The sequence below is a fragment of the Salmo salar genome, chromosome 14 (assembly GCF_965601325.2).
Source record: "Salmo salar chromosome 14, fSalSal1, whole genome shotgun sequence".
Classification (NCBI taxonomy): domain Eukaryota; kingdom Metazoa; phylum Chordata; class Actinopteri; order Salmoniformes; family Salmonidae; genus Salmo; species Salmo salar.
The window spans coordinates 104,186,574-104,200,352 of record NC_138304.1 but is presented as its reverse complement, the minus strand read 5'-3'; the positions used below and the strand labels follow the sequence as shown (position 1 = coordinate 104,200,352).

The following is a 13,779-nucleotide window of genomic DNA, read 5'->3' as shown; positions in this document are numbered from 1 at the left end:
TCACATGTTGATTCAAGGTACAACGATTCGCAAAGCTCCCAAATCCTAATATACTGAAAAAGACAGGAATATTGAAAATGCCCCAAAACGTAGGGACTTGATAACTATATTTTACAATAAAAAAATAAAAAATTGTGGTCAAAGTTGATGGGAAAAGGTCCTGTGTAAATCAATGTGAGAGAGAGTTTTACCACGGGGACTTTGTGGTAGTTGCCTCGTTGGGTGTAACTGCCGTAGTCTGGGTTGTTGACCCCTAGAGGGGTGTTACAGTCACAGGCACCTGGAGATCCCGCTACACCTTTATCTCCCTTCTCCCCTACCAGGTACAGGCCTGGAGACAAACACACACACACATATCATTACACAAAACACAATCATTTTTATTTGTGTGTGTTCGTGTCGTACAGGTGGTTGTATCTTACCTGAGGCAGGTAGTCCAGGTGGTCTTATCTTACCTGAGGCAGGTAGTCCAGGGGGTCTTATCTTACCTGAGGCAGGTAGGCCAGGGGGTCTTATCTTACCTGAGGCAGGTAGTCCAGGGGGTCTTATCTTACCTGAGGCAGGTAGTTCAGGGGTTCTTATCTTACCTGAGGCAGGTAGTTCAGGGGGTCTTATCTTACCTGAGGTAGGTGGTCCAGGGGGTCTTATCTTACCTGAGGCAGGTAGTTCAGGGGGTCTTATCTTACCTGAGACAGGTAGTCCAGGGGGTCTTATCTTACCTGAGGTAGGTAGTCTTATCTTACCTGAGGCAGGTTGTCTTATCTTACCTGAGGCAGGTTGTCCAGGGGGTCCAGGATGACCAGAGGGACCAGCAGGACCTGTAGGACCCCTTGGACCTGGGGTTCCACCATGACCCTTCATACCCTACACGCACACACACACACACACACACACACACACACACACACACACACACACACACACACACACACACACACACACACACACACACACACACACACACACACACACACACACACACACACACACACACATAAGGTGACCTACTATTAGGTGACCTACTATCCATATCTATTGACACAGGTTTCCATCCTATTGGCAACAGCTTTTCATGCGAGTATTCTAAAATCCGCATGAAATCAATATGAGCATTTTCCAAAACAAAGACGTGTTTCCATCACATTGACCGGTTACAAATAAAAGGCTGTGTGTGATGAGGTAGTGCACATAAACATACCCTTTGCTGTTAAGTTCCCATGTACCAAATAAAAAAATACGAGTTCAATGGATTTCCATCGCATCTTCAACTCTACACAAAACATATGAGTTATATAGCCAGTGAGCAATCTGCATGATGGCTAGAGTTCACGTTAGTTAGTTTACATGATGAGATGCTGTTAGCTAGAGTTCACGTATAGTCTTCTGATCCCTCCTGTCTCAGCCTCCAGTATTTATGCTGCAGTAGTTTATGTGTCGGGGGGCTAGGGTCAGTCTGTCACATCTGGAGTATTTATCTTGTCTTATCCGGTGTCCTGTGTGAATTTAAATATACTCTCTCTAATTCTCTCTCTCTTTCTCTCTTTCTTTCTTTCTCTCGGAGGACCTGAGCCCTAGGACCATGCCTCAGGACTACCTGGCATGATGACTCCTTGCTGTCCCCAGTCCACCTGGCCGTGCTGCTGCTCCAGTTTCAACTGTTCTGCCTGCGGCTATGGAACCCTGACCTGTTCACCGGACGTGCTTGTTGCACCCTCGACAACTACTATGATTATTATTATTTGACCATGCTGACATTTATGAACATTTTAACATCTTGTCCATGTTCTGTTATAATATCCACCCGGCACAGCCAGAAGCGTACTGGCCACCCCTCATAGCCTGGTTCCTCTCTAGGTTTCTTCCTAGGTTTTGGCCTTTCTAGGGAGTTTTTCCTAGGGAGTTTTTCCTAGCCACCGTGCTCCTACACCTGCATTGCTTGCTGTTTGGGGTTTTAGGCTGGGTTTCTGTACAGCACTTTGAGATATCAGCTGATGTACGAAGGGCTATATAAATACATTTGATTTTGATTTGATGCTGTTAGCTAGAGTTCACGTATAGTTTACATGATGAGATGCTGTTAGCTTAGCATCGATTTTCATGTCACCAGAATAAGACCCTCCATATTTATTGGAAAGGAGCATCAAACTCGTCACTTTGCCCTTTCACCACCCTGTGATGATCATCATAAATCATTTCATCTGTAACCTAATAAACTGTATGTTTTCCTGATGAGTCGTAGCCAGATGACCACACAACAAGTTTACTTCGATATGATGGTTATTATATCAATATTTTGTGCATAAAAGCGCTTCCACCCCCAAAAATTTGCATAATTAATTTTACTGACACAAAAAAGATCCCATCTTGTCTATAGGATTTTTGTTTCCTCGACATTTGGAAAGTTTAACCAAAAAAAGTATGTTTCCATCAGGACTGTCATGCCATTTTTTTATCTGACATCTGACTTTACTTGCGTAAAACGGTTGGATGAGTGAGAAAGTCACAGACACACAAATATCCTATCCACCCCAAAAATGCTAACCGCCCGTTATTGTTTTTTATTCATTTATTATTTTTATTGTATTTTTGGGGGGGTTGTTTTTTTAACCTCAGACCAGTTACAAACGTATACATACGAACAACAACTCACACCTCCATCCCCTAGTGCCCTAACCCTAAACAACGACTACATCTCATCTGCACAACCAGTATACTCACACCTCCATCCCCTAGTGCCCTATCCCTAAACAACGACTACATCTCATCTGCACAACCAGTATACTCACACCTCCATCCCTTAGTGCCCTAACCCTAAACAACGACTACATCTCATCTGCACAACCAGTATGCTCACACCTTCATCCCTTAGTGCCCTATCCCTAAACAACGACTACATCTCATCTGCACAACCAGTATGCTCACACCTTCATCCCTTAGTGCCCTAACCCTAAACAACGACTACATCTCATCTGCACAACCAGTATGCTCACACCTCCATCCCTTAGTGCCCTAACCCTAAACAATGACTACATCTCATCTGCACAACCAGTATGCTCACACCTCCATCCCTTAGTGCCCTAACCCTAAACAACGACTACATCTCATCTGCACAACCAGTATGCTCACACCTTCATCCCTTAGTGCCCTAACCCTAAACAACGACTACATCTCATCTGCACAACCAGTATGCTCACACCTTCACCCTTAGTGCCTGCATTATTGTTTGCCACATGGCCTTAAATTGTACCAATTTGTTTCTCACAGTCGTCAATGCTATTTCAATATTTCAATAATAAATAATTAGATTTTTTTCCATTGTTTTAATGATGGCGTATTGATTGATTTCCACGTTTTTAGTATACGTTTTTTCAAGATAAGAATAGAATTGATAAGAGAGAAGAGAATCGTCCAGCCCATTGTGTATCTCACTACACCCCCATATGTCATGTCTTGAAATATGCAGACAGGCGGATTAAAAGTACGTTTAAATTGTAACACTTCTGACAGCCATCTTTCTATATCCGCCCATAACTTTTAGACTTTATAGCGTTCCCAGAAGCCATGGATTATTGAGTCAATGTTTGTTTTACACTTAAGACATGCGTCTTCCGTTGTGCTGTAGAATTTGTGAAATTTGTCTCTTGTATAATACATTCTATACATCAGTTTATACTGGATTAAGCGTACATTTTCATTAACTGTAATTTCGTTAGATATGATCCAACTTTCCCTCCATCTTGTGCCAACATCAGTTATTTTTAAGTCTTGGTTCCAATAGTTTATATTATTTTCTAAGAGATAGCCAGTGGGATATGCTCTCTGTGTAACAGTTTAGCTTCCTTCCCTCTCTTCGCCCCAACCTGGGCTTGAACCAGGGCCCCTCTGCACACACCAACAACTGACACCCCACGAAGCATCGTTACCCATCGCGCCACAAAAGCCACGGCACTTGCAGAGCAAGGGGAACAACTACTTCAAGGTCTCAGAGCGAGGGACGTCACCGATTGAAACACTATTAGTGCGCACCACCACTAACTAACTAGCCATTTCACATCGGTTACATCTGCAAGTTTGCTTGAATGTCCAAAAGATTTCAAATCGAAATTTCGTGATATGTAACTTTTAGTTGCATGTATTTGAAAATATCTACATCCACAAGTATCTACTTTTGTCAGTCCAAAATTGCTTTTTAAAACTTTCAAGGTAATAAAGATATTTCCTGTGACAAAGTCATTAACGGTTTCTATTGGTTACTATTGGTTCTTGTAGAATACGCTGAATATTTTCTTCCATATTGTTATAGTGTTCTATAATGTTATAGTGTTCTATATTGTTCTAGTGTTCTATAATGTTATAGTGTTCTATATTGTTATAGTGTTATAGTGTTCTATATTGTTGTAGTGTTCTATATTGTTCTAGTGTTCTATATTGTTATAGTGTTCTATACAGTTATAGTGTTCTATATTGTTATAGTGTTCTATATTGTTATAGTGTTCTATATAGTTACGGTGTTCTATATTGTTATGGTGTTCTATATTGTTAAACTGTTGAATATTGTTATAGTGTTCTACATTGTTGTAGTGTTCTATATTGTTATAGTGTTATAGTGTTCTATATTGTTATAGTGTTCTATATTGTTATAGTGTTATAGTGTTCTATATTGTTATAGTGTTCTATATTGTTATAGTGTTCTATATTGTTATAGTGTTCTATATTGTTGTAGTGTTCTATAATGTTATAGTGTTCTATATTGTTATAGTGTTATAGTGTTCTATATTGTTATAGTGTTCTATATTGTTATAGTGTTCTATATTGTTATAGTGTTCTATATTGGTATAGTGTTATAGTGTTCTATATTGCTGTAGTGTTCTATATTGTTATAGTGTTCTATATTGTTATAGTGTTCTATATTGTTATAGTGTTATAGTGTTCTATATTGTTACAGTGTTCTATATTGTTATAGTGTTCTATATTGTTATAGTGTTATAGTGTTCTATATTGTTATAGTGTTATAGTGTTCTATATTGTTATAGTGTTCTATATAGTTATAGTGTTCTACATTGTTATAGTGTTATAGTGTTATAGTGTTAGTGTTCTATATTGTTATAGTGTTATAGTGTTATAGTGTTATAGTGTTCTATATAGTTATAGTGTTCTACATTGTTATAGTGTTCTATATTGTTATAGTGTTATAGTGTTCTATATTGTTACAGTGTTCTATATTGTTATATTGTTCTATATTGTTATAGTGTTATAGTGTTATAGTGTTCTATAGTGTTATAGTGTTCTATATTGTTATATTGTTATAGTGTTATAGTGTTATATATTGTTATATTGTTCTATATAGTTATAGTGTTCTATACTGTTATAGTGTTATAGTGTTCTATATTGTTATAGTGTTCTATATTGTTATAATGTTCTATATTGTTATAGTGTTCTATATAGTTATAGTGTTATAGTGTTATATATTGTTATAGTGTTATAGTGTTCTATAGTGTTATAGTGTTCTATATTGTTATGGTGTTCTATATTGTTCTAGTGTTCTATATTGTTATAGTGTTCTATATTGTTATAGTGTTCTATATTGCTGTAGTGTTCTATATAGTTATAGTGTTCTATACTGTTATATTGTTATAGTGTTCTATATTGTTATTGTGTTCTATATAGTTATAGTGTTCTATATAGTTATAGTGTTCTATATTGTTATAGTGTTATAGTGTTCTATATTGTTGTAGTGTTCTATAGTGTTATAGTGTTCTATATTGTTATATTGTTCTATATTGTTATAGTGTTATAGTGTTCTATATTGTTATAGTGTTCTATATTGTTATAGTGTTCTATATTGTTCTAGTGTTCTATATTGTTATAGTGTTCTATATTGTTATAGTGTTCTATATTGTTATATTGTTCTATATTGTTATAGTGTTCTATATTGTTATAGTGTTATAGTGTTCTATATTGTTATAGTGTTATAGTGTTCTATATTGTTATAGTGTTCTATATTGCTGTAGTGTTCTATATTGTTATAGTGTTCTATATAGTTATAGTGTTCTATATAGTTATAGTGTTATAGTGTTCTATATTGTTATAGTGTTCTATATTGTTCTAGTGTTCTATATTGTTATAGTGTTCTATATTGTTATAGTGTTATAGTGTTCTATATTGTTATAGTGTTCTATATTGTTATAGTGTTCTATAGTGTTATAGTGTTATAGTGTTCTATAGTGTTATAGTGTTCTATATTGTTATAGTGTTCTATATTGTTCTAGTGTTCTATATTGTTATAGTGTTCTATATTGTTATAGTGTTCTATATTGTTATAGTGTTATAGTGTTCTATATTGTTATAGTGTTCTATATTGTTCTAGTGTTCTATATTGTTATAGTGTTCTATATTGTTATAGTATTATAGTGTTCTATATTGTTATAGTGTTCTATATTGTTCTAGTGTTCTATAGTGTTATAGTGTTCTATATTGTTATAGTGTTATAGTGTTCTATATTGTTATAGTGTTCTATATAGTGTTCTATATTGTTATAGTGTTCTATATTGTTGTAGTGTTCTGTATTCTTTTTCCTACTGCCATTATTAAAAAATAAATTCCATGTTAACCCTGGTGTCCTGGCTACATTCCTAATCTGGCCCTCATACCATAATTGCTTCCAATTAGCTCATTCATCCCCCCTCCTATCTGTAACTATTCCCCAGGTCGTTGCTGTAAATGAGAATATGTTCTCAGTCAACTTACCTGATAAAATACGGGTAAAAAAGTAAAATAAAACAAAAGAATCATGTTGCTATTCATTTGTCCAGAGAGAATAAAATATTCCTCAATATTAAAAAACGCACAGCCACTAATAACAACAATGCCAGCCTATTGTTACACTTTGCTACTCGTTCATTGAAGCTGCAGTGCTGGTTGCAGCGTGATTGGAGAATCACATTTCATTTCACACAAAAGTACAGTAACTGCAGTCGACTGTGGTATTTTGGACGCAGTAATTGCAGTGAATGAAATGCAGTTACACTGCAAAATTACTACAGTATTTTTTGGGGGGGTTATTTTGACGCAGTTGTTGTCTCTCTCTCTCTCTCTCTCTCTCTCCTTTTATCCCAGCTGTTAATTGTATATCGTGAGATTTTTCAGTATTTATTGAGTTTTCAATATTGATCAGGTATATCAGAAGATCATCTGCAAATAAGTTTATATTCATGTTTATCAATACTGATAGCTGTTACGTTTCGGTCCTGTCTTATTCTTTCTGCAAGCAGTTCAATTGCCAGTGCAAACAGGAAGGGGGAAAGGGGACATCCCTGTCTTGTGCCCATTTCTAAAGCAGTTTTCGTATAAAGCATCAGATAATGTATTTGTTTGTGTATATTTTTGCTTTAGGACATTTATACAATATTTTTTGATAGAATGTCTTATTTCAGGTGGAAAGTAGAAAGATTCCAAAGTTTTGAATAGAAAACTCCATTACAGATGGCCAAAAGCAATTTTTGGCATCAACAATCTGGATAAAAGCGTCTGGTAAATGACGTAAATGTAAAATGTAAACAACCATTACTGATAAATCTATATCATGTTTTTTTACATATTGTATTAAACTGAAACATGTTCTTGTATTTGTTTGTAAGTGTCTATGTATTAAGTCTGGGAAGATTTTTTTCATTCTATTGCTTATAAGCTTTGCTATTATTTTATTGTTACAATTTATTAAACTTACAGTGCATTCGGAAAGATTTCAGACCCCTTGACTTTTCCCACATTTTGTTACGTTCCAGACTTATTCTAAAAAATTATTAAATAGTTTATTTCCTCATCAATGTACACACAATACCCCATAATGACAAAGCATAAAACAAGATTTTAGAAATGTATAAAAAACAACAACTGAAATATCACATTTACATAAGTATTCAGATCCTTTACTCAGTACTTCGTTGAGGCTTCCGAGTGGCGCAGCGGTCTAACGCACTGCATGTCAGTGCTAGAAGTGTCACTACAGACCCTGGTTCAATCCTGGGGTGTATCACAACTGGCCGTGATTGAGAGTCCCATAGGGCGGCGCACAGTTGGCCCAGCATTGTCCTGTAAATAAGAATTTGTTCTTGACTGGCTTGCCTAGTTAAATTAAAAAAAGCTCATTTGGCAGTAATTACAGCCTCAAGTCTTCTTGGGTATGGTGCTACAAGTTTGGCACACCTGTATTTGGGGAATTTCTTCCACTCTTCTCTGCAGATCCTCTCAAGCTGTCAGGTTGGAAGGGGAGTGTTGCTGCACAGCTATTTTCAGGTCTCTCCAGAGATGTTCGATTGGGTTCAAGTCCAGGCTCTGGCTGTGTCACTAAAGTACATTAGGAGACTTCTCCTGAAGCCACTCCTGTGTTGTCTTGGCTGTGTGCTTAGGGTCGTTGTCCTGTTGGGAGGTGAACCTTCACACCAGTCTGAGGTCCTGAGCGCTCTGGAGTAGGTTTTCATCGAGTTTCTCACTGTACTTTTCTCTGTTCATCTTACCCTCGATCCTGACTAGTCTCCCAGTCTCTGCCACTGAAAAACATCTCCACAGCATGATGCTGCCACCACCATGCTTCACCGTAGGGATGGTGCCAGGTTTCCTCCAGACATGATGCTTGGCATTCACGCCAAAGAGTTCAATCTTGGTTTCATCAGACCAGAGAATCTTGTTTCTCCTTTTGGCAAACTCCAAGCGGGCTGTTATGTGCCTTTTACTGAGGAGTGGCTTCCGTCTGGCCACTACTATAAAGGCTAATTGGTGGAGTGCTGCAGAGACGGTTGTTCTTCTGGAAGGTTCTCCCATCTCCACAGAGGAATTCTGGAGCTCTTCCAGAGGGTCCATTGGGTCTTGGACCAGGTTTGTAGAAATGTTTAGACATTTTAGCAAATTAATTTTCTTTTAAACTGAAATACCGTTCTGTTTTTTTATTTTGTACAAATTTGCAAAGATTTCAAAAAACATGTTTTCGCTTTGTCATTATGGGGTATTGTGTGTAGATTGACAATAAAAAAAACTAACAATTTAATCCATTTTTTTAATAAGGCTGTAATGTAACAAAATATGGAAAAAGCCAATGGGTCTGAATACCTTCCGAAGGCACTGTACACCAGCTACATCCTGGACACTGAAGATACACACTAACAACAAGCACACCAATCCCTCTTTGAGGACTTGTAGTATATATTTTTTCCTCTGATCTCTCTTACATGTTGTCCTCTCTTCCCAGGTCGGCCAGTTGGTCCTCTCTTCCCTGAAATTCCTGGGTCTCCCTTCGATCCCATCTCACCCTGAGATAGGTAGAGAGAGAGAGAGAGAGAGAGAGAGAGAGAGAGAGAGAGGTGTGGGAGGAAAAGAGGTAAAAAAGTAGTAAAATATAGATTCTATGGGTTTATATAATATATTTTGGTCCTAATTGAGTTATTTCTCACCACAGAATTAAATCAAACAATTGAATGTATCTATGTGTTTCTAACCTTCTGTCCCAACATCCCAGAGAGACCTACGGAGCCCTAGGAAAAAAGAGAAAAGATAGAGAACCACTGAGCACCATGGTTTATGTTTTCAGGAAGGCGACACCAATGAATAATGATCGTCCCTAGTTAGCTGACGTCCAGTAACAACACCCACCTTGTTTCCTTTTGGTCCTAATACGCCTGAATTACCACGAGACCCCTGGCAGGAGAGAGAGAGAGAGAGAGAGAGAGAGAGAGAGAGAGCGAGAGCGAGAGAGAGACAGAGAGAGAGAGAGAGAGAGAGAGAGAGAGAGAGAGAGAGAGAGAGAGAGAGAGAGAGAGAGACAGAGAGAGAGAGAGAGAGAGACAGAGAGAGAGAGAGAGAGAGAGAGAGAGAGAGAGCAGAGAGAGAGAGAGAGAGAGAGAGACAGAGAGAGAGAGAGAGAGAGAGAGACAGAGAGACAGAGAGAGAGAGAGAGAACATACCAGTATAAGAACATGCTAATCATTATGGGTAATGTAGTTTGAACAGCATGGTCTATTGAGTATGGTAGTTTGAACAACAAGTTCTGAATCAGAGTATAATGTGGGTAATGTAGTTTTAACAGGATGGTCTGAATCAGAGTATAATCTGGGTAATGTAGTTTGAACAGCATGGTCTGAATCAGAGTATGATCTGGGTAATGTAGTTTTAACAGCATGCTCTGAATCAGAGTATAATCTGGGTAATGTAGTTTTAACAGCATGGTCTGAATTAGAGTATAATCTGGGTAATGTAGTTTGAACAGCATTGTCTGAATCAGAGTATAATCTGGGTAATGTAGTTTTAACAGCATGGTCTGAATCAGAGTATAATCTGGGTAATGTAGTTTTAACAGCATGCTCTGAATCAGAGTATAATCTGAGCTCACCTTCTCTCCTTTATAACCAGGAAGACCCTGATGAAGGAATGAAAAGACAATAATGAACCTATTTTCTCTAGTGTTTAGAATGTTTGTATGTTTGTTCATGACGTGGAAACAACGTTGATTCAACCAGTGGGATGCAAGGCTCCAAGGTCCTCTGATAATAGCCGACGAGCCACGTGCATGACAACATTCATGTGTTTTGACAGGTGCTGCTCGCAGTTAGAGCAAGAAAAGAAATGACCGATTTGATAAATTGATGCATAAAATACAAAGTACTGCGCACATATTTCATATGAATGGCCTATATTGAAAACTTTTTGTAAATGGCAAGTTCACTTTCTCATCCATAAATGCATCTGAAGCGCAAAGCGCTGTTCAGCAGTTCTCGTCAGCAGGATGGGAGGCCTTTGCATTGGAGGGACATCGCTAAAATAATGATTATGATCACACTACGTAAATATAAATATTATAGCAATTTAGCCTTTTATCGTCTTGATGTGGAAGTGTATTCACTCCTAGAATTGAAAAAAAATAAAAAACTCCAGGCTTCCATCTTAAGACTCAATTGAATGAAATAAAAAATAATTACAGTTTGGAAAAACGAATCCCGTTGGAAACATCTTTGCTTTCTCTGTTAAATCTTGACGCTTTAATTCAATGAGCCGATAGCAGATGACCAGCAGTATAACTGTCTAATTGTCCCGCTGATGACCCATCAGGTGGTGGATGGGGGCTCTTAAAATATTCAGATAATTGATTAGAATTAATCTATGAGATCATTTTTTTATTTAATTAACCAGGCAAGTCAGTTAAGAACAAATTCTTATTTACAATTAAATAGTTGGTTAACTGCCTTGTTCAGGGGGCAGAACGACGATTTTTTTTTACCTTGTCAGCTCCGATCTTACATCCTTTTGGTTACTACTACCTGCTGCCCCCATCATTCACACCGAGGCTACTGATCAATCAGCCGTCTGGACACTGTCACTTTCCGTCTTCTTTTCATCTTGAAAAAAATACTTTAGATATTGGTGCCTATCACTAATATCCTTAGACTCCTCCAATCGATGGAGAGATTCCTTCCTATCACTAATATCCTTAGACTCCTCCAATCGATGGAGAGATTCCTTCCTATCACTAATATCCTTAGGCTCCTCCAATCGATGGAGAGATTCCTTCCTATCACTAATATCCTAATATCCAATCGATGGAGAGATTCCTTCCTATCACTAATATCCTAATATCCAATCGATGGAGAGATTCCTTCCTATCACTAATATCCTAATATCCAATCGATGGAGAGATTCCTTCCTATCACTAATATCCTAATATCCAATCGATGGAGAGATTCCTTCCTATCACTAATATCCTAATATCCAATCGATGGAGAGATTCCTTCCTATCACTAATATCCTAATATCCAATCGATGGAGAGATTCCTTGTGCTGCTGCTTGATGGGATTAGAAGAACAAGCCGCAGTGCTAAAGGCAATTCCTATCCAACACATGCTGTTTGAGTCTACTGTCCTAGGCTTAGTTTTATTATTGATAGTAAAATTCTAGAGCAAACTGAGAGAAAAATATTACCAGGTTAAAATAACTTTTCTTTCGGTTTATTTTTTTGTATTTTTTTTCCCGTTTATTTGTTGCTTACGGACAAGGTTAGTAAATGTTTCAACCCTGTTTTATTCTGTCTACAAGGAAAGCGACGAAAGGAACGCGTGCTTCCTGTGACTCGTTCAATTGCATGCAGCTCAGATTTGTATTTATTTTTTATAGACAAGTAGAGAAGTAGAAGTAGATAAAGTAAAGGCTGTTTTCAGACACGTTTAAACAGTTTGCTTTTTTTCTGCAGCATTCGCTGTAAAATATAATGATTGACGCCGGTGCTTCCGGTGACTGAGAAAGGGACCTATTTTTTTTTGGTCTTGTGTTTTATGACGTGTGAATGTGTGTTCCTGACTTCATGTCCGTGAGAGAGGGGCGATGTGTCTGTGAGACAGACCTTGGTTCCAGGTGGACCTCTCAACCCCGGCAGGCCCATCAGCCCCTGCTCTCCTTTCTCTCCCTGGAATCAGAAAGTTAATTCACATGAGTGTTGTTGACACCGGGAGACCGTCATAGTGAGGGGGGGGGGGGGGGGGGGGTGAGAGACTTACTTTGGGTCCCTCTGGACCGGGCCATCCGGATGGTCCCTGTCTACCTGGTAACCCAGGAGGACCTGTACGACCCTGGAGTAAACACAAGTCACATTGGCATATTTACTTTATTTGGATGCACAGACAAAAGCATTAAGGTGAAACAGACCAACATTTTTGAAAGCTCCTAGAGAAGAATGTTGGGGGGGGGGGGGGCATTGTACACCACAGGAGGTTGGTGGCACCTTAATTGGGGAGGACGGGCTCGTAGTAATGACTGGAGTGGAATACATGGAATGGTATCAAATACATCAAACACATGGCATTATTAGGAGCCTTCCTCCCCTCAGTAGCCTCCACTGTTACCAAAAACAATGGTTCATAAACAACTCTTCCCCGGGTCCTTGGTGTACAAGAGATGTGTTTTCTGTCAATATACCTGGTCAAATAATGGTAATAAATAACTTTAAGGGGCCCCATCAATTATATTTTGTTATTTTTTAGAATTCTGTTTTCTCTGTTTTATTTTTCCTGGCTTTTGATTATTATTATAATTATATTTTTTTACTCTCAATATTACAATTATTCATAGCGAAACAACGAAAATTGATGTTCTGAGTCCATGTCAATACTTAAATCACAACAACAACAAAAAACGAACAAATTAGTATTTTTGAGTGTAATTCCCCTTTAATTGTGCATGAAGAAAGAGAGGGGAATGTGTTGGTCTAGTGATATTTCTGATAGGCCTACGGCTGCAACACACAGAGCTTGCTAAACAGATACAAATATTCACAATATCTTTCTGTCAGGTAAGTCTACTTTTTTTGTGGAAACGATTTCTGTCAACCCACAAGACTATTACTAGCATCGCTAACTGGCTACAAACGGAGTGATTGACAAATGTGCACACCAAACAGACAGACAGGAGCAATATTGATAGACATTAATTGGCAGATATTGTGTTCGGTTTGGCTTTTTAAGCCAATAGTGGCTAACCTGGGGGTATGCCGGAAGCTTTACGCCGGAAGCTTTACGCCGGAAGCTTTATGTTTATGACAGTTTGCGATGGAACAATTTTTTTTTTAAATGCATGTACTTTCATAATTGCTTGGCGAGCCACTCATAGCCACTCATATGAGCGAAAATATTATCTGCCACATGGTGGACCAGAGTGTGTATTCCTTCAGCTCAGTGTCTTTAACCAGTGGGCTTTAGAGTGATGCGTGAGTGTGTGTGTGCTGTTTGGCAACAGGAACAATG

The 13,779-nt window shown here is 38.1% G+C and overlaps 1 protein-coding gene and 1 long non-coding RNA gene across 2 annotated transcripts in view; both read right to left on the bottom strand.

Moving 5' to 3' along the window:
* The window catches only part of LOC106570723 (acetylcholinesterase collagenic tail peptide), a 41,203-nt gene extending 40,825 nt beyond the window's left edge, over window positions 1-378 (bottom strand). Inside the window, exons 1-2 of the mRNA XM_082961425.1 lie at window positions 366-378; window positions 192-331 (exon numbers count right to left, since the gene is read on the bottom strand). Coding sequence (XP_082817551.1) covers window positions 192-331; window positions 366-378 — 153 coding nt within the window. The remainder of the gene's footprint in view (window positions 1-191; window positions 332-365) is intronic.
* Window positions 379-710: 332 nt separating this feature from the next.
* LOC145860308 (uncharacterized) lies at window positions 711-12,446 on the bottom strand. The gene is made up of 6 exons (XR_014380280.1): window positions 12,384-12,446; window positions 10,382-10,408; window positions 9,646-9,690; window positions 9,492-9,527; window positions 9,225-9,305; window positions 711-864 (listed from the first exon to the last, which is right to left on the bottom strand). It is a non-coding gene; the product is annotated as an uncharacterized LOC145860308 (long non-coding RNA).
* Between the last annotated feature and the right edge of the window lie 1,333 nt (window positions 12,447-13,779).